The sequence below is a fragment of the Microcebus murinus genome, chromosome 5, assembly GCF_040939455.1.
Source record: "Microcebus murinus isolate Inina chromosome 5, M.murinus_Inina_mat1.0, whole genome shotgun sequence".
Classification (NCBI taxonomy): domain Eukaryota; kingdom Metazoa; phylum Chordata; class Mammalia; order Primates; family Cheirogaleidae; genus Microcebus; species Microcebus murinus.
The window spans coordinates 109,506,074-109,527,344 of NC_134108.1; the positions used below are offsets into that span (position 1 = coordinate 109,506,074).

At 63.8% G+C, this 21,271-nt stretch overlaps 1 protein-coding gene across 3 annotated transcripts in view; it reads left to right on the forward strand.

Annotated features, from left to right (window-relative positions):
- The window catches only part of GRM4 (glutamate metabotropic receptor 4), a 122,700-nt gene that overhangs the window by 32,424 nt on the left and 69,005 nt on the right, over positions 1-21,271 (forward strand). For 2 of the 3 annotated variants that reach the window (XM_076003424.1, XM_020286983.2), the window contains exon 3: positions 17,598-17,814. In XM_076003424.1, the coding sequence (XP_075859539.1) occupies positions 17,598-17,814 (217 nt within the window). Of the gene's footprint in view, positions 1-9,082; positions 9,273-17,597; positions 17,815-21,271 lie in introns of those variants that run through there. The other variant, XM_076003425.1, reaches the window with a different exon arrangement.

Here is a 21,271-nt window from a genome sequence, read left to right on the forward strand (position 1 = left end):
GTTAGTGCTGCCTCTGCCAGTCCCATGTGTGCGTGTGCATGTGTGCGTGTGCATGTGTGTGTACGTGTGCATGTGTGTGTACGTGTGCACAGAGTTGGGTATACTTGTCGCTGCGAGCCCTGTGAGGTGTCCAGGAGAGTCTGTGTGGCCCCTCACGCGTGTGCAGGCACGCCTGTGTGTGCCTGCACTCCTGACTGGAGGGTGGAGGTGTCCAGCAATGCTCTGTGCATGCGTGCACCTGAATGTCCTGGCTTGTCCCTGGGCATGCTGTGTGTGTCTCTGCTATTGTGTGTGCGACTGTACCTGTGTGTGCAACTGTACCTATGTGTGCGACTGTACCTGTGTGTGTGTGGAGTGGGTGTCTCGAGCCCTTGCGTGTGTTTGTGTGTGAACCTTTCAGGGGTCCTCCCCATGGTGCACGTGTGTACGTAGGCCCTTTGGTGCCCGACGGGGCTGTGTCCTAGCGTGTGCATCTGTGTGTGTCCCCTCCTCCCTGGCCCCTGCCAACACCATCTGACACTTGGGCGCATGAGATTGGATTGTCCGGAGCTGTCCACCTGGCCTTGGCAGTCCGAGGGTGCCTGTGGGCAGTCCTGTCCTGCATGTCCTTGCAGCCTGGGCCACAGGTTCCCCCGGAGGGAGGCTGCTCCTGTGGGCTCCTGGCCATCCTGGCTCTCCGCACCCCAAGCCTGCCCTGCAGGGACCTTCCTGCTGTCTCCATACCTCCAGGCTGGAGCTGGAGGTAGGCTGGGTGGAGGAGAGCTGCTAGGCAGGACAGGTGGCCCGCAGCGAGGGGGCGGGGACCACCTTGACCTCTAATGCCCTGGGGACTCAGGCTGCGGGGGCTGCCAGCCCTGCACCCAGGCGTGGTGGGAGGCCGGGCGGATGGTGCCCTAGGGGAGCCATGCCCTGTGAGGCCAGGCAGAAGAGGGCTGTGGTTGGGGGCAGGGAGTGGGGCTGCTTTAGCCGAGATGCTCGGTGACAGCCTCTATGGGAAGGTGGACTTGCCAGAGGCGTGCGCGGAGTGGACGAGGAGGCTCTGTGTGGGCCGTGTGGGCGAGGGCACAGCAGGTGCACAGGCCGTGAGCCGGCTGTGCTTGGGGTGCCTGGGAGGTGGCAGGGCCTGAGTGGCGGGGGTGGATGGAGGGTTGGTAAGAGCTGAGGCCAGCGAGGCCGTGGGGCTGACGCAGGGCCAGGGGTTTCTTTCCAGGTAGGGAGGGCTCGGGGCCGCCTTGTTCTAAGTCCGTCTTGCCTGGGCATTGGCGTGCCACCCACCATGTCAGCGTGTGCACACTGGTGGGCCTAGGCCACCAAGGGAGGGGAACGGGCTGGGGCCGGGCTGTATGTGGAGCAGAGTTGAGGGGCCCTGAGTGCTTTCAGCGGAGGGCATAGGCTGGGGCTCCGTGGCTCTGGAGAATAGGCATAGAACCACGTCAGAGTGATAGGACGGCAGCTTTCGGCTCGGAGTCCTGGCAGCCTGGCAGTCACTGGCACTGGAGTTGGCTACTGCATGAAGTGGTGAGCTGCCCATCGTAGGAGGCAGGCAAGCGGAGGCCAGAGCCCACCAGAGATGCCTGCTGACGGGGTGGCAGCCCCTCTCCAGTCTCTGCTCCAGAGGCTGCTCCTCCCAGACCTGCCTTGGCCTAGGCTAACTGGGGCGGAGCCGTGGCAGCTGCCTGGCTTTTGTGGAGACCCTGGGGCAGGGGCCTGCGAGGTGGGACAGGGCGCAAGGGGCCAAGGTCCAGGCCGGGCTACTGGGCCAGAGAGACATGCCGGCCCGAGTCACCAGTTGCTGGGAACTGGACACATTGGGCCTGGACTGGGAGAGCCTGTGGGCATCTGCTGCCTGTCCCCTCGTCATCTGGACAGGATCCAGATGTGCTGGTGGCTCTTGCCCCAGGCTTGCAGTGTGGCTAGCCGGCTGGGGGGTTCCGCCTTTGGCGTTGGTGGGCCCGGCTTCCGCCAGCAGCTGCGTGGCTGAGGACAGCAACGTCTGAGTCCCGAGCCGTGGCCAGCTTTGTGGGTGACGGCAGGTCCCGCAGAGGCTGCTGCGAGGGCCCAGTGAAGCGAGGAGCCGGTGGCAGGCACTGGCAGGCCGGGTTCCTGCAGCAGGCCCGAGAGCAGGGTGCAGGCGCTGTGCCGGGGGTGGCCCGGGTGCCTGCGGGAGGAGAGGTGAGGAGCGGAGGGGACGGAGCCGGTGCAGGTGCCTTCACGAGCCAGTCACCTCGGTGCCCCAGAGACCATGGAGGCAGGTCCTCAGCGCCGGGCAGGGACTGCCCTGGCACACTGTGGACACGTGGCATGTGGCCACTGAACCGAAGGAGATATTTGGGGGTCTCTGCAGAAGGCGAAGAGCAGAGGGCCTGGAAAGAGGTTCCCCCCAAACCGCATCTGTCACCTTTCCGGAGAAGCTGGGGCCTTCTGGGCCAGCGGCTGTCCGAGGTGATCCAGTCCAGTCCTCACGTCTGTGTGGGGCAGCGTGGCGTGACGGCAGGCGGAGCCCGCACGGTTCGAGCCCTGGGGCAGCCCTTGCCCACTGAGTGTCCTTCGGCAAGTCCCTCAGCTGTAAGCTGGGCGGGATGCCAGTCCCTCTGTCGGTGACAGGTTTCCGTGAGGCCTGAGTAAAGGAACACATAGCAGCGCTGAGGACGAGCCTGGCACATGGCAGTGTCGGCAGTTGTTATAGTTGTCACTGTGATCATTAGACGAGAAACCGGGCGTGGGAAGGAGGGTCTGGTTCGAGGGCACACAGCGAGTTAGTGGCAGACTTCCTCTTTCTTTTGGTGGGCTCAGAGGTTAGGGAAGGACTTGCTAAGGGTTTGTCACGGGAGGAGACACCTGGGAGCCAGGGGGCCTGCGGAAGGGTCACACTTCTCTCCATCTCCACAAACACCCCTGGTCCAGGCCACTGTCCCCTCTGGCCTGGACCACTGCCGGGGCCTCCCGCTGGTGTCCAGGGCCCGCCTTGCCCGGGTCTATTTTCTCATGCTGTGCTCATTCATCCTGTCTAGTTGGGCCTTTCAGTTTCTTGAACCTGTCACAGGCTCTTGGCCCCAGGGCCTTTGCACCTACCGCCCCTTCTGCCTGGGATGCTCTTTCTCTCCCTTTGCCCGGGTGTTGCCTACCTACCTTCAGGCGTCAGCTCGGGCCCCACTCAGGGGAGCCCTCTCAGCCCCAGCGCCTCTTGGGTGCTGTGATTATGGACATGTTGGTCAGGGGGCTCCGGGCCTCCCCCGTAAGGCCTGGTGAGCCACTCTGTATGCAACGGGAGCCTCTGGAAGACAGGAGCGATGTGGTCTAGCTCGGGCTTTCACCGAGCGGCTCTGGCCGCCAGGCAGGCAGCAGTGCGCACGTGTGGTGGGCCTGCGAGGTGGGAGGGCCCGGTTAGAGGCTGGCTTTCCCGCGCCTGGACTCAGTTCCCTGAGGGCAGGGACCTGTCTGCCATTGCTCACTGTGGCGTCCCGGAGCCTGCCGTGGTGGCAGACGTCTGGAGGGTGCCCGGGAGTATATTTTGAATGTGTGCGGGAGAGGCCGGGGGCCACACCGTCTGCACGCCAGCCAGGGCCCAGACTGGGGGCCACACCGTCTGCACGCCAGCCAGGGCCCAGACTGGGGGCCACACCGTCTGCACGCCAGCCAGGGCCCAGACTGGGGGCCACACCGTCTGCACGCCAGCCAGGGCCCAGACTGGGGGCCACACCGTCTGCACGCCAGCCAGGGCCCAGACTGAGGGCCACACCGTCTGCAGGCCAGCCAGGGCCCAGACTGGGGGCCACACCGTCTGCACGCCAGCCAGGGCCCAGACTAGGGGCCACACCGTCTGCACGCCAGCCAGGGCCCAGACTGAGGGCCACACCGTCTGCACGCCAGCCAGGGCCCAGACTGGGGGCCACACCGTCTGCACGCCAGCCAGGGCCCAGACTGAGGGCCACACCGTCTGCACGCCAGCCAGGGCCCAGACTGAGGGCCACACCGTCTGCAGGCCAGCCAGGGCCCAGACTGGGGGCCACACCGTCTGCACGCCAGCCAGGGCCCAGACTGGGGGCCACACCGTCTGCACGCCAGCCAGGGCCCAGACTGAGGGCCACACCGTCTGCACGCCAGCCAGGGCCCAGACTGAGGGCCACACCGTCTGCACGCCAGCCAGGGCCCAGACTGAGGGCCACACCGTCTGCACGCCAGCCAGGGCCCAGACTGAGGGCCACACCGTCTGCACGCCAGCCAGGGCCCAGACTGAGGGCCACACCGTCTGCACCCCAGCCAGGGCCCAGACTGGGGGCCACACCGTCTGCACGCCAGCCAGGGCCCAGACTGGGGGCCACACCGTCTGCACGCCAGCCAGGGCCCAGACTGGGGGCCACACCGTCTGCACGCCAGCCAGGGCCCAGACTGGGGGCCACACCGTCTGCACGCCAGCCAGGGCCCAGACTGGGGGCCACACCGTCTGCACGCCAGCCAGGGCCCAGACTGGGGGCCACACCGTCTGCACCCCAGCCAGGGCCCAGAAGCCCTCCTGGCACAGGCAGAGCTGGGGCTTAGCAGTGACAACCCCCAAGGGCGGCTGCAGTGCCCCTGTCTGAGGGCATTGGCAGATCGGGTTGGAGCAGGTGGCTGGCGGTGGGGGCAGCCAGGAATGGAGACACGGCCACTTGGGTTCCTCCTCGCCCTGGCTCTGGAGGGTGCTGGGCTGGCCGGGTGGGGCTGGGAGAGGACTCCAGGCGCGGCCAGCCTCCCACCTGCCCCACGGTCTTGGCTGCAGTGCTGCCGCTTGGCCTAGCCATTCGTCAGCCAGGCCAGGCCAGGGGTTTCTTCTCCCAGCAGAATCTTGTAGAGAGAATCGGGTCAAAGCAGCTGGCATCTCAGGCTCGCCCATGCATAGTTGTCATTCACGTTTGCCTGCAGGGTGATGCGCTGGTGCCAGGCACTTCCGAGTCCTGGTGCCCTAGCGGTGAGCAAGGCAGACAGACCCCTGTGCTCATGGGACGGACATGCGGCGGGAGGCAGACCATCCCCAAGAGCGCACATGGATTAAGGCGAAGCATCACAGGTGGCGGTACATGGGCGCAGCCAGTGCAAAGGCCCTGCGGTAGGATCCGGCCTGGTCTGCAGGGGGGGCAGCGTGGAGGCCAGAGTGACAGGAGCAGAGTGAGTGAGGCGCAGGGGGTAGGATGAGAGGTCAGGGGGCTCCGGGCCTCCCCCGTAAGGCCTGGTGAGCCACTGTATGCGCCGGGAGCCTCTGGAAGACAGGAGCGATGTGGTCTAGCTCGGGCTTTCACCGAGCGGCTCTGGCCGCCAGGCAGGCAGCAGTGCGCACGTGTGGGCCCGCGAGGTGGGAGGCAGAGACCAGCGGGTGGCGTGGAGCCTGTCGTGGCATCCGGCCAGCGCGGGAGCTGTGGGCCTGGTGGCGCTGGTGGCGGCGGGGAGTCGTGGCTGGATCCTGGTGAGCTTCGAGGGAGAGCCAACAATATCTGCTGACAAATCAGCTTTGGGCATGTGCGAAAGGACTCAAGGACATGTCCAGCGCTTTGGCCCGAGCGGGTGGAAGCACGGAGCCGCAGTGGCCTGGCTGAGGGACCTGGGGGAAGGTGCTCGCGTCTGGAGCGTCCCATTAGGTGGCCAGTCGGATGGGAGCCTGGAGTTTGGGGCACATCCTCGGTCTCCTCGCCTGTCCGTGGTGCCATGTGAGATCTGCAGGTGGCCGTGGGTGGCCCGTGAAGCCACGGGGCGGCGTGCCATGCCCCAGGGAGTGAGGGGACGGACGCCGAGCCCTGGGGCTGCCAGGGTTCAGTCCGGGGAGGAGGCAGGACCAGCAAAGGAGGCCAAGGAGGAGCCGCCTGCCAGGTGGGAGGGGACCAGGACCCCGACCAGCAAGGGAGGAAGGGCCCACAGGGGTGAAATGCTACTGTGGGCTCAAGCACAGTGAGGACTGGCTGGGAGGCTGGAGACTGAGAGTCCCCAAACCACAGCTGGCGCCCCTGGTCCAGGGGTCACCTGGCCTTGCCTGCAGCTGCCTTCCGAGCCGGTTTTGGCTTTCCTCCCAGGGCTCGGGCCCCTCTCCCTGGTGGCAGGCCCCAGAGCTCCCGTGGGGCCTCCTCTCTGCCAGCCTGGCTCTGGCCTGGCTGTGATATAAATTATGTGGAGTGATGGTGATGTGACTTTTATCGGCTCATGTGTTCAATAATGGTAATACATCCCATTATATCATATTATATTAATACAGCGCAATATATTACACGCGGCGCAGCGCATTAACTTGACTTGAGAGAGCACCGAGCAGACACCATGGGTAATTTTCTCCCAGCCCGGCCACGCCCCAGCGCTGACACTGGTGCCCAGGATGTGGTCGCGGACTGCCGCAATTACAGACCCCCTAGGCGCCACGCCCACGTCCTCCAGCCCCGCCCCGCCTCCCGCAGCCGTGGGAGAGGCTTTCGGCCGTGACTTCCACTGGGGAGGCCCTCCTCTGTCCTGACCTGTGAGGGGCGGGGTCATGTCGTAAGTCCCATGGAACAGGTGCAGAGACCCAGGCTGAGAGGAAGTGGCTTGCCGGAGGGACGTGGCGGGAAACGCCTGGAAGGCGCACTCTGACTCCCCATCCTGGCTGCTGCCCAGCCGCAGTGTGCTGTGGGCACGGGGCAGAGGCTGCAGTGAACACGCAGTGCGTGCCAGCCGGGGACGGGGTGAGAGCACTCGGGTGCGGTAGCCAGATGGACCTGGGTTCAAATCCTGCTTTGTTACATGCCGTGTAATCTTGTTTTCATGTTTTCTTGGGCTTTAGTGTTTTTCATCTGAAAAATGAAAGTAACAAATAGTGTTCACTTCCTGGGGTTACTGTGTGAGGAATAAATGAAACAATCCACGTGCAGTGCTTGGCGTAGAGTAGGTACTCATTAAACAACAGCTGCTAGTCCTGTTGTGCTCACCACTGACCTCTGAGCAGACGCTTGCCTGCTGCCACCTCCCACCCGACTCGCCAGGGTTCCTGGCCCTGGCCCAGCCCGTCCCCAGCCGCAGGTCAGCCTGCACTTGCTGCCCTGCCCCGCCTTGGCTTGGCCCCCTTGGGCACTGCAGCCGCCCCGGGCTGGTCCCCAGCTCTCCCTGCCCTTGGACATCTGGACACTGCCTAGTGCCCAGCACCGCCCAGCCCCCTCTCCCTGGTCAGGGGCAGCGCTGTGGCACAGAGAAAGCCCAGCGTTGACATCGGACGGGCTGGGCGTGCCTCCTGGCCCGGTGCCGGGTGAGCCCGGGCAAGTCCGTCAGCTCTCTGGGAGGCAGCTTCTCATCTGCAAATCCAGGCCCCGCTCCCCTTGGGGCTGTGCTGAGGATGAACCAGCAGCCGGCGCCACGCCTGGCCCTCCGTGTGAGTGGCGCAGCGACGGTGCCAGCATCCTGGCTGTGTCTTCCCCGTCTCCAAGCTTCTTTATCACTGCTCTCCCGAGTGGCTCTCAGAGCGAGCTGGACAACACCCACGTTCTTACCACGGTGCCCTCTTGACAGGTGAGGACACTGAGGCTCGCAGAGGAGGTGACTTGCCCGAGGTCACGCAGTGAGGCGGCTGCTTGCGTCTGGCAGCTTGGACTTGGAGCCCTCCTGGGTGCACGGAGGCAGGGGCTGTGGCCCGTGGGGCTCTGCCTTGGCCCCGGCCCCTCCCGCCCAGGCCCTGGGGTTCCCCCGGCCTCCCCCTACATGTATCAATCTTGACAAGGTCTGGAGTCAGCATGTAAAACCGGCACCAGTGAGTGCAGTGTATTGATCTGCACTGGGCTTATGCAATAGGACGAGTGCTGCTCTGAGGCTCTCGTTTGCTCTGGCCCGGCCGCTCCCCGCGCCTCCCGCTCTTATCTGCCGCCGGCTGTCAGCGCCCGTGCTCCACGCACCTCCATTCTTCTCCAGCCGCCTGCCTTCTCGGCCCCCCTTTTTTCCTGGGCTCCTACGAAAACATATAATGTTTAAAAGGGTGAGACAAGGGACTGAATAAAGCGCTTTCTGGGGAAATATTTGTTTAAAGGCCTGTTGCCTGCGTCTGTCTGGTTCTCTCCCGGAAAACATAATTCAGAACAGACCTGGAAATTCATCCAAGTGTCCGCTTTTCCCCTGATAAGAGGCTGGGTGGGCCCCGGGGCATGGGGACAGAGGTGGCATGGGACAGCTCCCCAACGACAGCCTTCTGGGCTGTCAGTGTCAGATCAGGGGTCAGGGCGCAGCAGGCCCCAGGAGGTGGGGGATGCCGGAGGGAGGGTCCTGCTAGACCCGGGAGGAGGAATGAGATCTCAGAGCATGTCCCACGTGCCGGCCACTGCCATGAGGTGGCCCACCTACCACAGAGGGACGCCTGGGCTTGCCCAGTCCAAGTGTCAGACCACGTGAGCATCAGAACTGGGCTGTGACCTGCTCTGTGGCCTTGGTGAGGCCTGAGGCTCTGAGCCTCGGTTTCCTCACCTGTCCAACGCCCTCGCAGCACTGGGGGCTTGTCTCGCCCACTGGGTGCGGTGCGGGTGTCCCCTAGCCCACAGAGCACCTGTCTGTGCCGAGTGCTGTGCCCGGCATGTGGGGACAAGTGTGGCATGACACGAGTCCCTGAGCTAGCATTTAGAGGGCAGCGGGCAACAAATGGAATAAGAAAGTAGATGCAGTGTGTTAGAAGGGGATCATTGTGGTGAAGTTCCAGTCGGGGGTGGAGACGGGCTGCAGGGGAGGGACGTGCGATTGGTATTAAATAGGGTGGTCGTGGTCAGGGAAGGCCTCCCTGAGAAGGGAGCGTTTGCGTAAAGTCATGCAGGGAAGGGCGAGAGGGAGCCAGCCACATGCATTTTCGGGAGAAGAGCATCCAGGCGGCAGAGCAGCAGGTGCAAAGGCCCCGGGGCTGACCGTGCCTGGTGTCCTCAAGGTCCAGCAAGGAGGCTGGTGTGGCGGGAGTGGACACAGTGCGGCCAGGATGAGAGTTGGAGATGAGGTCAGAGGTAATAAGCGTGAAAATGCTTGGTGAAAATGTCAAGTGTTGTCGATAATTTTGACAGACTGCCCTGAGCTGAGCTGTAAAGGGCAGTTTATTAGCACCTGGCAGGGGCTCCCAGAGGCAGGCTGGTGTGTGTGTTTTGCAGGGAGAGGGAGGCCTGTCCCCTGTCACTCCTGTCCCCTGCGTACCTTAAATGCTCCGCGGTCCCTCCGGCTGCATGACAATGCAAACTTCCGAGCTATTTCCCCATTCTGGTTCCAAGAGAAAAAAGAGGCTGCTTGTGACTTCAGGGCCTTGCTGTGTGGGCAGGGGACAGGTGAGGATCCTGGCCAGTGGGGCTGGGGTCTGTGGAGGTGCCCACACACCCTGGCTGTGCCTGTGGCCACAGGGAGGGAAGTCAGGGGCGTTGCCCACTCTCGGGCAGCCTCAGGTGGGGTTGGTGATCCTAATTAAAAGCTCGGATCCAAAAGGCTTGATGATGGAATTTCTAATTAAATCAATTTCATCTCGTCTGGGAGACAGGTTTGCATATGATAAGCATGAAATTAATAATTATGTTTAGAAATTAGCTATTGCTCAAAGCAGAGCCATTTCATACGGTCCTCCAGGGTCCCTGGCCCCTACCCCTGCCTGGTCCTTTGTGTTGGAGACAGATGGGCCACCTTGCCCGGTGCTGCGCCAGCCCGGAGGAGCGGTGGGGGCCGAGCGAACAGCGCAGTGAGCGGCTGTCTCCGCTGCTGCCCCAGGGTCCTGCCCCACAGGGGGTGCAGGCGGCCTGGGAACTGGAGGCTGGGGCACCACCATCAGGTTCTGCGTGTGGGTGGCTGTGGAAGGGCAGGGCCCAGCGTACGGCCCACAGGAGGCCCTGGGGTGGGAGCAGCCGGTCTCCCACTGGGGCCTGTCCCAGTCCTCCCGAAGACCACCCAGCTGTGCTGGCACAGCCCCTGCCCAGGCGCCCCACCCTGCCCCGGCCTCCCCTGTGGTGCGGGAAGGGGGTGCTGTGGAGGGTGGGGTGTGGGGGCCTCCCTGGGGCTGTCCCAAGCTGTTTGGGCCACTCTTGCCTTCTGCTCTTGGCAGAAGTCATGGCAATGATGGGCCCGTCACGGCTGAGGGCCGGGGGCCATCGGTGCCCTCGCTGTGTTCTAGACCCACCCTGCTGCCTTATGGGGTCTCCCTGCTTCCCCCACTGTGTCCCCACTCTCTGTTGCTGCCCTTCCCAGCGCCTCCACCCCGGCGCTGCGTCTCCCTCTGCACCACCCGTCCCCTTTAAGCCCGACTGTGCCGCCCTCCTCCCATCCTCTCCTTGGTGCCCCGCAGCCCGACTCTCCTCTACCCCTGCCCTCCCGCGCCAGCCTCCAGGCGCTTCACGCCCAGGACCCCTTTCCGCCCCGCACCCCGTTTTACTCCCGCATCCCCCTTTCCTCCGCACCCCTGCCTCTCCCTCGTGGTCTCTTCCATGGGCTCCTCCCTGCTGCTCCTCCCTCCACACTCTAAATCTGAGCCCTGAGTGTTCTCCACGGCCTGGTCCTTGACCTCCTTTCTGCCCTGTTCAGTCTCCCTGGGCAGTGTCACCGTGCCACGGCCTTGGCTGTGCCAGCTCCCGAGCACAATGGCCTCCCGCCTCCACTGTCCTTTGCTCCACTCGCCCCAGACCTGCGGCTCCCTCTGCCTCCAGGTCACCTTGCGGGCTGCCCCGGCCACCTCAGACTCACCCTGGGAGCCCACTCATCCCCTGCCCTGCCTTGCTCTTCTGCTGGGCCCCCATCTCAGCCCCCGTCTCCATTGTCCTTGTGGCCAAGGCCAGACGAGATTGTCTTGTCTCTCCGACACACAATTGGTGCCTGATGCTAGGGGCTCCCCTAAGTGCCCTCTGATCCGCCCCCCTTACCCCGACTCCCCTGCCTGGTCCAGGCACCACCAGCCGCTGTCTGGCCTGTGCCGTGCTCCTACCGGGCTGCCCAGGCTTGCCCTCCCAACTCTCCCCCATGGGCCAGGGACCATTTTGGGCCCTGTGCCCCAGCTCCTTCCCCTTAGTCACCCCGTGACTGTCCTCCCTCTGCCCCTTGACCAGGATGGACTCTGCCTTCTCATCGCCACGCCAGGAGTCTGGCTCCCGCCATGCTAGTTCCCTGGAGGGCGCTAACCCGTGTCCTCAGCACCTGGGCAGAGCAGGTGCGCAGGCACTCCTGGCCGCAGAAGAGGCCCTTTGGGGCAGGGTGCAGGGCTCAAGTGGGTGAGGCGTGTCAGGTGGGGGCCGGTGCAGGCAGGGCCTTTGGCAGCCGGCTCTTGCCCTTCCCTTGGCTTTCTCCGAGCCGCGCGCTCCTGCCCCATGGCTCTCACGTGCCTGGAGCATCGCTGCCTTTATCTGAAGCACACAGCTGATGGAGAGCCGGGCGGCGAGGGCCTGCAGCAGCTGGGGTCAGAGGGGCGAGCAGTGGGCACCCAAGCCTGGGCCTGGGTCCCCTGCTCTTGAGTGAGGGGCTGTGCCAGGTGGGAGGGATCTCCAGGTCTGCCCTGGTCCTGGCCTGGCTGGGCTGGTGGCTACAGGTGGCTGCAGGATCCCAGCCCCAGTCTGTGGCTGCCTGGCCCAGCCCATGGGTGGGGCGGCCTGGAGCACATGCCGGGAGGTGGGGACTAAGGGAGGGCAGCTCCGTCAGCACCTGGTTCCTGGTAGCTCCCAGCTATGGTACTCAGAGGCACTATCCTCTCTCTGAGCTTCAGTTTCCTTATCTGCAAAATGGACACAGTGGTCCCAGCCCTGCCTTTTTCTCTAATAAGAATATCTTGCATTGGCCCAGGGACCCCATGTGTCAGGCACTGTTTTAAGTACTATTTGTGTATCACCAATGTAGTCCTCTTTGTTTTTATTGTGATTACTTTATAGGGGGGGGGAAACTGAGGCCCAGAGAGTTCGCTTGATTGCCTAATGGCTGCACAGTTGGAGGGCAAAGCTGGGTCACAGCCCTGGCAGGCTGGTCCACAGTGTGCTGGAAACGTATGTGTTGGACCAAGCGTTAGGGCAGATGAGGAAAGGGAGGTGGCCTGACCCCTGCCCTGGAGGGGCTGCAGTCTAGACAGAGGCAGGTGGGGGTGGGTAGTAAGCTACTGATCCTGTCAGATGTGGGCCAGGAGCCAGGATAGTAAAGCTTATAGGGACAGGATTGTGGTGTGTGCCAGGTAGCCCCTGGGGTATCCGTGGAGATGGCCCTGGATGTCTGGTCACTTGGCTTGGGGCATGCCAGGGCTCGTGGGGTCAGGGTGGGGATTTCACAGCCGGCAGCTCTGAACAGTCCCAAACACCTTCAGAGACCCTGAGGACCGTGCCCTGGGCCAGGTCCCAGAGGGCAGGTGCCCCACCCCCACCCATCCCTCCTCTGGGTGGCGCAGGACCACCACTGCGCTGGGGGTGTGTCGTCAGATCCTCTGGCCTGGGAGCTGGTGACCCAGAGCTGTGGGCAGTCTGGGACCGACCGCCTGCGTGTCACCCAGGGCTGCTGTGCCTGTGCCCGGCGTGTGGGGCTGCTGGCCAGGCCTGGGGCGGCCCAGGGGCGTGTCCAGGCTCTAAGTGCACGTGTTTGCAGACACGCGTGCACACACACACACATGTGTGGCCTCTGCACTGGCTGTTTCCTCAAACACCCTCCCTCAAACACCCCTCCCTCCTGGGCCTTGCCACAAATGTCCCCGGGAACAGAGGTCTCCGCAGCTCCTCTGCAGCCCGCCCTGCTTCTGCCCGTCTTCCCCCGCTCCTCGTCCCCTCTAACAGGCTCCGCACCGCAGCGTCACGGCTCCTGCCCGTCCACGCCGGAGCCCCTGGAGGGCAGCGTCCGTGCTCTGTCCCCACGCGGGGGCTGCACCTGGCAGGCTGCGGTGCTTGGCGCCGTGTGCGGGAGTCGCTGAATGAACGCCGCGCCCTGCGCTCGGCCGGGCGCTCACACGCGATGTGCTGGAATCCATCTTGGCTGTTGCTCCCGCGGAAGCGCTTCGTCTTGCCCCGCGTGGCACGGGCCTTTTGTCGCCCCAGAAGCCGGGCGGGCTGTTCACGCCCTCCCCCGGTCCCTCACTGCCGACGCAAGCTGAGGCCTCCTGGCGCCAGCTGCCGTGTGCCACCGCCCTCCTCAGGGCGCCCAGCCAGCCCAGCACTTTCGCACGATTCCTGCCTTCTCTGCAGGCGCCGCGGCGGGCGGCGGGTCTTGACTGGTGTTTGGGCGGCCGAGTCCAGTTCCCCTCCACACCTGCCCAGCACGCAGGGCGAGGGGCGTGGGAGGGCGTCGAATGGGCAAGCAGACAGAGAGCGGAAGCGCCGGGAGGTGTGCCGGAGCCCCTGGAGCAGCCCCGCTCCGTGCCGGGGGAGGCTGAGCAGACTGGAGGATGCAGGCTCAGGGAGGGCTGCCTGGAGGAGGCGACATTTGAGCTGGGCCCTGATGAATAGAGGGGTTGTGGTGTGAAGCAATGAGGTCGTGGGCTCTGGGGGCAGAAGACAGGCAGAGGCCTAGAGCAGGGCGCCTGTGGTTGGGCTGGGTCTGCTGGAACCTGGCTTCTTGCTGGCTCTTGCCCCACAGGGATGTGACACAAGGCGTGGTCTCCCCAGCACAGTGCTCAGCACACAGGAGGCGCTGGGGTGTGGGGCAGGGGAGGGAGGGGAGGAGAGACTGCTGCCTCCCTCGAGTGTAAATGGAGCGAGCACCCTCCGGCTCCAGGCGGCTGTGGGGACAGTGACAGCGAAGAGATGTCAGAGCCCCTCGGGCCCGGTTGTCACGGTCACTGCTAAGATGCAGACATGGCCTCCTGCCCTGCAGTGGCGTCCCCATGGGGTCCCTGGCCCCTCCTTCTGGGACGGGGCAGGAGAGCCCTGGAGAGCCTGTTAGCATTCCCATGCGTCCCCATGACAATGACGAGGCTGTGACTCTGGGGAGAGCTCGGGAGGGCAGTGGGCGGCAGAGCGGGAGAGGAGAGCTGCCTTCAGCGACAGGGCTCGCCTTTCGCCTTTCGGGTGGACAGCGCCCTGCTGGGCGCCACTCTGAGGGCCTGGCATGAATTCCCTCGTGCAACCCCCACACCCTTAAGACACAGTTATTGTAATTACTCCCGTTTTGTAGCTGGAGAAACTGAGGCCTGGGGAGGTGAAGTAACTTTCTCAAGTTATCCCAGCTGGTGGGTGGCAGAGCTGGGATTCGAGCTAAAGTGGTTTAGCTCCCCAGTCTCTGCTTGAAATCTCCCTGGGAAGTGCGGGAGGGCCTGGGGCTGAGGAGGGAGGCGGGGAGGGAGGTGGGGAGGGCCTGGGGCTGAGGAGGGAGGAGGGGAGGGTGGGTGGGGGCCGAGGAGGGAGAGGAGGGAGGCGGGGAGGGTGGGTGGGGGCTGAGGAGGGAGAGGAGGGAGGCGGGGAGGGTGGGTGGGGGCTGGGAGGCAGGGCCTTAGGAGGAGGTTGGCTCAAGCCCTGGCCCCTGTCAGGGGTCTGTCATCCTCCACCCCCACCTCAGCATCTCAGGGATTGTCGTGGGCAGGGCAGGGGCTTCTGAAAGCCCGGCCCGGTCCCCCCCACTCCCCCACTCCCCCACAGGCAGGCACACATACCCTGCAAGGCCTGTGCTTGCATCCTTTGGGGCACTGCCCCGCCGGCCTGGGCCTGAAAGCTGCTCGCTGGGGATGCCTGGACACCCGAGTGTCCGTCTGCTGCCCACCAGCCGCACTGAGCGCTGGAGGGAAGGGAGGTGGGAGGTGGCCTGGGAGGAGGGAGGAGGGGTGAGGGGTGAGTGAGAAGGAGCTAGCTTATTCTGGGGGCTCCATCCCCATCTGCTGCCAGCCCTGAGGCCTGTGTCAAGCCCAGAAACCCGAGGGCCTCCTCCCCTGTGCCACGACCCCAGGGCCTGGCTGGCAGGAAGCATCAGAAGCTAGTGGGAGGAGGAGAGTGGAGGCAGGCGGGAGGAGGAGAGTGGAGGCAGGTGGGAGGAGGAGAGTGGAGGCAGGCGGGAGGAGAGTGGAGGCAGGCGGGAGGAGGAGAGTGGAGGCAGGCGGGAGGAGAGTGGAGGCAGGCGGGAGGAGGAGAGTGGAGGCAGGCGGGAGGAGGAGAGTGGAGGCAGGTGGGAGGAGGAGAGTGGAGGCAGGCGGGAGGAGGAGAGTGGAGGCAGGCGGGAGGAGGAGAGTGGAGGCAGGCGGGAGGAGAGTGGAGGCAGGCGGGAGGAGGAGAGTGGAGGCAGGCGGGAGGAGAGTGGAGGCAGGCGGGAGGAGAGTGGAGGCAGGCGGGAGGAGGAGAGTGGAGGCAGGCGGGAGGAGAGTGGAGGCAGGCGGGAGGAGGAGAGTGGAGGCAGGCGGGAGGAGGAGAGTGGAGGCGGGTGTGTGACAGTCTCTCCTGGCGGAGGCTGGGCAGAGAGGCGGGCACCAAATCATGGACCGGGTGCGCAGGCCGTGCCCCCGCGTGCCCTGTCCTGGCAGCCCCTCCACCTGCGCCTGGGCCAGCTCCAAGTCCAGGCCGCTTCTCTCCAGAGGGTCGACCCAGGGGCTGGCATTTATTTTGTTTTATTTAAAAAATCTTTTTTAAAAAATGAGCGTTTCAGACATATACAAAAATATAACAAATAGGGCAACAAGCCCCCTCCACTCAACACTTGTCGCCTGCTGGCCAATTATGTTTCCTCCTCTTCCTCACGTCTCCCGTCCCGCCCCGAACCTTTGAAGCAGGTCCCAGAAGCTATCGTATGTCTTCGTGCCTCAGTTTTCCCCGCATGTCTCACCTGGGGACAGTTTTGCCTCCCACCCCGGGGACACTTGGCAGTATCTGGAGACGGGGCAGGGAGCGTGCGGCTGGCATTCAGAGGTAAAGGCCAGCGACGCCGTAAAGGTCTTCCGACGCAGGGGGCAGCCCCCGAGTCGCGGAATTCACCTGTCCCCAAAGTTTTATAGTGCCGGGCTGAGAGACCTGCTCTGAAACATAAGGTCCCTCAAAAGCAAACCAACCCACCGCAGCTAACACCATTCTCAGACCTCAAGAGTAACAACGATTTTAAAATGAATCCTGAAATGCCCCATCGGTGCACATTTCGGAGGGGGCTATTTTCATGCTAAGTGTGGACCGGCTTGTTTTTGGACGCTGCAGGCAGAGCAGGAGGGGACACACTCCTGTGCATTCGAGTGTGGTTTGCTTCCCGGACGGCTGGCACATGGAGGGCAGAGCCGCTGCTCCCCCTGCCCGCGCCCAGCCGCCTGGTTCCCACCCCAGACAAGCCCGCAGTTCACCCCCACAGCGTGAGCGCCCCCCCCCCACAGGCCCCTCCGTCCACACCCGCTTCCTTGTGGCTGTTCTTACCCCGCACAGCTCGGAGACCCCCAGAGCCGCACGGAACCGTGCGTTCCTTACCAGGGGCACCCCAACCTTCCTGTCCCGGGCATTCCCTGCCGTCAGTTGCCACAGGGCCTGGCGTCCTGGCCAGGACTGTATCTTAATGATTCCTTAGAGGGACAAACTCTTAGATTAGCCAGATCAATATGCACCCCGGGCCCCTGGGCAGGGCAGGGGTCCACAGGAAGGGTGAGAGTGCACAGGCTGCTGGCCAACCTGGGAAGCGGGTGGCGCCCTGGAGATGGGGAGGGACGGGAGGAGGGGCCACACCGCCCTCCTTCCTGGGCATGGCTGGTGTAGCTACAGGAGCAGAGCGACCTCAAAGGCCCCGCCCGCGCCTCACCTCTGCCTGGCGGGGCGTGGCAAGGCGCTCTACACTTGGCAAGCTGGGTGGGCAGGGGGCTGGGTCAGCTCTGCTGCTGAGAGCCCGTGGGGCCGGCAGCCTGTCCCTCTCTGGAGCCAGTGTCCCCGGCCATGGAGAGAAGGGACTTGCTGGACCCCTGCTCCTTGCCTCCTGGGCGTCCATCCTCAGGGTAGCGTGGGGGCGGGGAGCTGGAACCCGGCTCTGTCTCCTTCGAGTTGAGCAGGAGGAAGGAGCCTGAAGCCTGAGACAGTAGGGAGCTGTGGGGACAGGGTCTGAGGGGTGGTGGCAGGAAGAGCTGCAGGGGGCAGGGGGGGAAGGACTAAATGACCCCTCAGGGCCCTTCTTGACACCTGAGTCCCACCCCTAACCCCAGGCTGAACCATCTCATCTGCCTGGGGATTTTCTTTGGACTGGGATCTTGTAGCTCTTTATGTAAACCGAGGCACCCAGAGGCTCCTGGTGTGTGTGTGTGTATTCATGTGTGTATGTGTGTATGTGTATATGTGTGTGTACATGTGTTTACATGTTTGTGGGGGATTGGGGTGTCCTTGGAGACCACCGGGTGCAGGACTAGCTGGGAGACTTCCTGGAGGAGGAGGCTTGATGCTTCCACGCCAGTCCCTTCTCCACCTGATGCCAGCCTCACCCTGCGGGGATGGCCAGGACGGGGAGAGCTGAGTGGGAGGCTGGTGGCACGGGGACACTGGCTGGAGCCAGAAGCAGGGCTGGCCAACCACTCGCCCACCCGCTGTGGGCCTCAGTTTCCTCGTCTGTTGAGTGCGGCTAGGACCTGTCCTGTGCACGCCACGGGGTCTGCTGCAGGGCGAGAAGAGGCAGCGCCCACGCGGAGGGGCGGGGGGCTGTGTGGACGGGGGCTGGGTGTGGGCTGTGGTGCTGGCGGGCAGGGTGGCAGCCGCGCTCACAGCCCCTCTCGCCCCCAGATCCCCCAGATCAGCTACGCCTCCACAGCCCCCGACCTGAGCGACAACAGCCGCTACGACTTCTTCTCCCGCGTGGTGCCCTCGGACACGTACCAGGCCCAGGCCATGGTGGACATCGTCCGTGCCCTCAAGTGGAACTACGTGTCCACGCTGGCCTCGGAGGGCAGCTACGGCGAGAGCGGCGTGGAGGCCTTCATCCAGAAGTCCCGCGAGGACGGTGAGTCGCCAGCCGCCTGGCTGCAGGGCCAGGCTGGGCACGGGATGGGGTGGCAGCACAGGGACCAAGCCGTCCGGCCGTCCCCACGTGGGCCTCAGCCCCTTCTTTGCGCAGTGGGTTTGGCCCGCGGCCACACTGGGCGCTGGAGACCCCTGTGCTCGGGGCGGGGCCGTGTCAATGAGGGACTGCCGCCGGCCTGCCTGGGCCGGCTCCCCCGCACAGAGGGAGAGAAGGTGTGACGGAGGGGCTCTGTCTGAGGAGGAGTCAGGGACACGGGAGGAGGTGGCCAGCCAGGCAGGCTCTCGGAGCGAGGGTGCTGGGGGAGTGGGGAATTTGGAGTCCCCAAAACGGAGCTGTCTGTGGGGGTAAGGGCTGGCGGCGCACGTCTCCCATTAGGGTGGCCTGCCTGGTGTGGGCTCTGCAGGAGCTGTCCCCGTGGGGGTCTGGGGCTCTGGCAGTGGATTCGCCCTTCTCAGGTCTCCCCCACGTTCCTTGATGCTGCTTGTCCCCATTAACCTGCGCATCGCCTTAGGTCGCTGTCCTCAGACACTCGGTGGCAAAGCTTCAGGCATTGCCAGCGACAGCGGCCGGAGGTAGCAAGGGCGGTGGTGCAGGGTGGGCAGCCTGCGTGGCGGTGGCTGTGGGCCTCGGGGGGCAGCAGGCAGGCCCTGGGCTGGGGATTCCTCCTGGGTCAGGCGCAGCTGAGGGGGGACAGCTCGTGGAGGGCTGTGTGGCTTCTTGGGCCCCTGTCTCTGGTCCCCTGTCTGGGGGGAAGCAGGGAGGCCCTCGTCTCCCACCTCCCTGCAGACAGGGCCCCTCTGCCCCGCCTGGGCTCTCCCAGGGCCCTGTCTCTAAGCAGCTCACGGGGTGCCCGCGACCTTGGGTGACGGCGCCTGTATATTTATACCCTCGTGGCCCCAGGGCTCTAATTGCTTTTCCTAAGGACGGCACAGTGTCCAGAGGCTGGCGTTGGTAACACCCTGCGGGCATAATCCTGCTATAAATCTCGGATAAGCCCCTTTAATTGTACAGCTGAAGCTGCTTGGGTGCCTGCAACCCCGCAGAGGGGGTGGCGTGGCGGGAAGTGGGGCAGCGCTGGCTGATGGCTCCGGGCCACTCCCGCCCCAGCAGCCAGGCCAGAGGGGGAAGCAGGGCGAACAGGACCCCACTCCCGCCTCCAGGCCGTCTCCAGGTGGGCTGGCAACGGCACCCTGGGGAGCCACAGCCCTGCCCTCTGGCTGCCCTGCGTCCTTTCTTCCTTTTTCGAGATGCAGGCATCTCCCTCCGGGCTGCGCCCCTCCCTGTTCTCCCGGTTCTTGTCCTCTCCTCTACTATGGCTTCAGCCCTTCCCCAAATAAGCAAATAAGCGTGCTGCCTTTCTGTTTAAGGTATGGGCTCTGCAGGATGTGGGGATGAAGGTACAGGATGGGGGAGGGACCGAGGGCCCAGAGTCTTAGAGCTCCACTGTGCGAGGTCCCTGCCCTCGGGACCCAGGAGCCACCCCACTCGCGCCGGCTGTCCTGCCCTCTGCGGCAGGCGCTGCTCGGCCCGCTCTGCAGAAGCAGCTCGGGCACCAGGTCACACGGCAAGTTAGAGGTGGAGAAGGGATTCGAGCCCAGGCAGGCCCGCGGGGCTGGAGGTGGCAACTGTTTTTGTGTTCTTGCCCACTCTACCTTCTGCCCCCTTGCTGAGACCCATGCGGGCCACCCCCTGTGGAAGTGCTGGTATCATAGGACACACGCAAAGCCTGGAGGGACAGGAGAGGCATGGGATAAGGTCAGGGCATTGTGTCTTGGCTGAAGGTAAGACCATTGTTTGACATTTTTTTTTTTTTGAAACAGAGTCTCGCTTTGTTGCCCAGGCTAGAGTGAGTGCCGTGGCATCAGCCTAGCTCACAGCAACCTCAAACTCCTGGGCTCAAGCGATCCTCCTGCCTCAGCCTCCCAAGTAGCTGGGACTACAGGCATGCGCCACCATGCCGGGCTAATTTTTTTGTATATATATTAGTTGGCCAATTAATTTCTTTCTATTTATAGTAGAGACAGGGGTCTCGCTCTTGCTCAGGTTGGTTTCGAACTTCTGAACTCCAACGATCCGCCCGCCTTGGCCTCCCAGAGAGCTAGGATTACAGGCGTGAGCCACCGCGCCCGGCCATGACATTTCTATAAACTGCTGATTGGGTGTTGGGTCGTTAGAAAGAATAAAATCTACTTAAGATTTTTTAAAAGGACCTCCGAGTCTAGAAAAATAAGAGAACGCGCCGCTATGCCAGGGCCTGCAGCTCTGGCAGTCCTGTGCTTGCAGGCGTCTGTCGGTGCCTGCCACCCCCCATGCCACCCCACGTGGCCCACAGCCTGGCTTCCCACTCGGCCGGGCCGCCCTTGTCCCCAGACCCTCCCGCTGCCACCCAGGCCGGGTGCAATAGCCCCCGGGGCCTGGCTGAGCCCGCCCGGGGCCTGGCTGCTAGGTGTCCCGCTGAATGAGATTTGATTTGGAGGAGTGTCTTTAGGGTGGAAAGAGAAGGAGGGAGCGAGCCGCACTCCAGATGGCCAAATTGAAATCGGAATTGAGCAGCCGGTGGAAAGAGGCCCCTGTACCTTGTAGCATAATCCCTGCGAAAGATTAAAGATGTCTTTGGCCGTATATCGTATTGATTCGTCCTCTGAAGTATAAATCATCTGTGAGTTGCTCAGAGGAGCGCCAGGGAGGGGTGGCGGGGAGGCCACACTCGCCGGGCTGGGCGTGCACCTCCGAGCTGTGGGGAGCGAGTCCTGAGTGCCCACTGTGTGCTGGGCTCGGGTCCTTCAGAGGAGCATAATTTTGCCCATTTTATAAATAAGGAAACAGAGGCCAGAGAGGGTAGGTCACTTTCCCAAGGCCACACAGCCAGAACGTGGAGGAGCTGGGATGGCGACCTAGCTGTGTCCTGTGGGCGGGGAGCCCCCGCATGTACTTGAGATGGTCCATCGCCCACCGGGCCATCGGCGTTTCCTACCCCCCCCCACTCATGCCTGGGGCAGTCCTGCGGCCTGGGCTGAGCCCTGCCAGTGTCAGACACCCCCGTGGCTATCATGGATCATGGTGACAGCTCTGTGGGCCAGGTGTTTTTGTCCCATTTTGCAGATAGGAGAACTGAGACTCAGAAAAGCAGGGTGGCTTGCCCAGGGTGACACAGTGAGGTGTCGGAGCAGGATTTGGAGCCAGGGCTGTCAGCCCAGGTGCTCTAGCCCGCACACTCCGTCTCTTCCAGCTTGCGTTGCAGAAGCAGCAGTGTGTGGCTGAGAGGTCAGGCTTAGCCTGACATGGGCTCTAGCTTGGCCACTTCCTGGCTACCTGGTCTGGGAAAGTCATGCAGCCATTCTGGGCTCAGTTTTCTCATCTGTGAAACGAGATAAAATTGGATGTTGTCAGAGTGAAATGTGCTCCTAGCACATGGAGGTGGGCGCTCAGGAGTGCA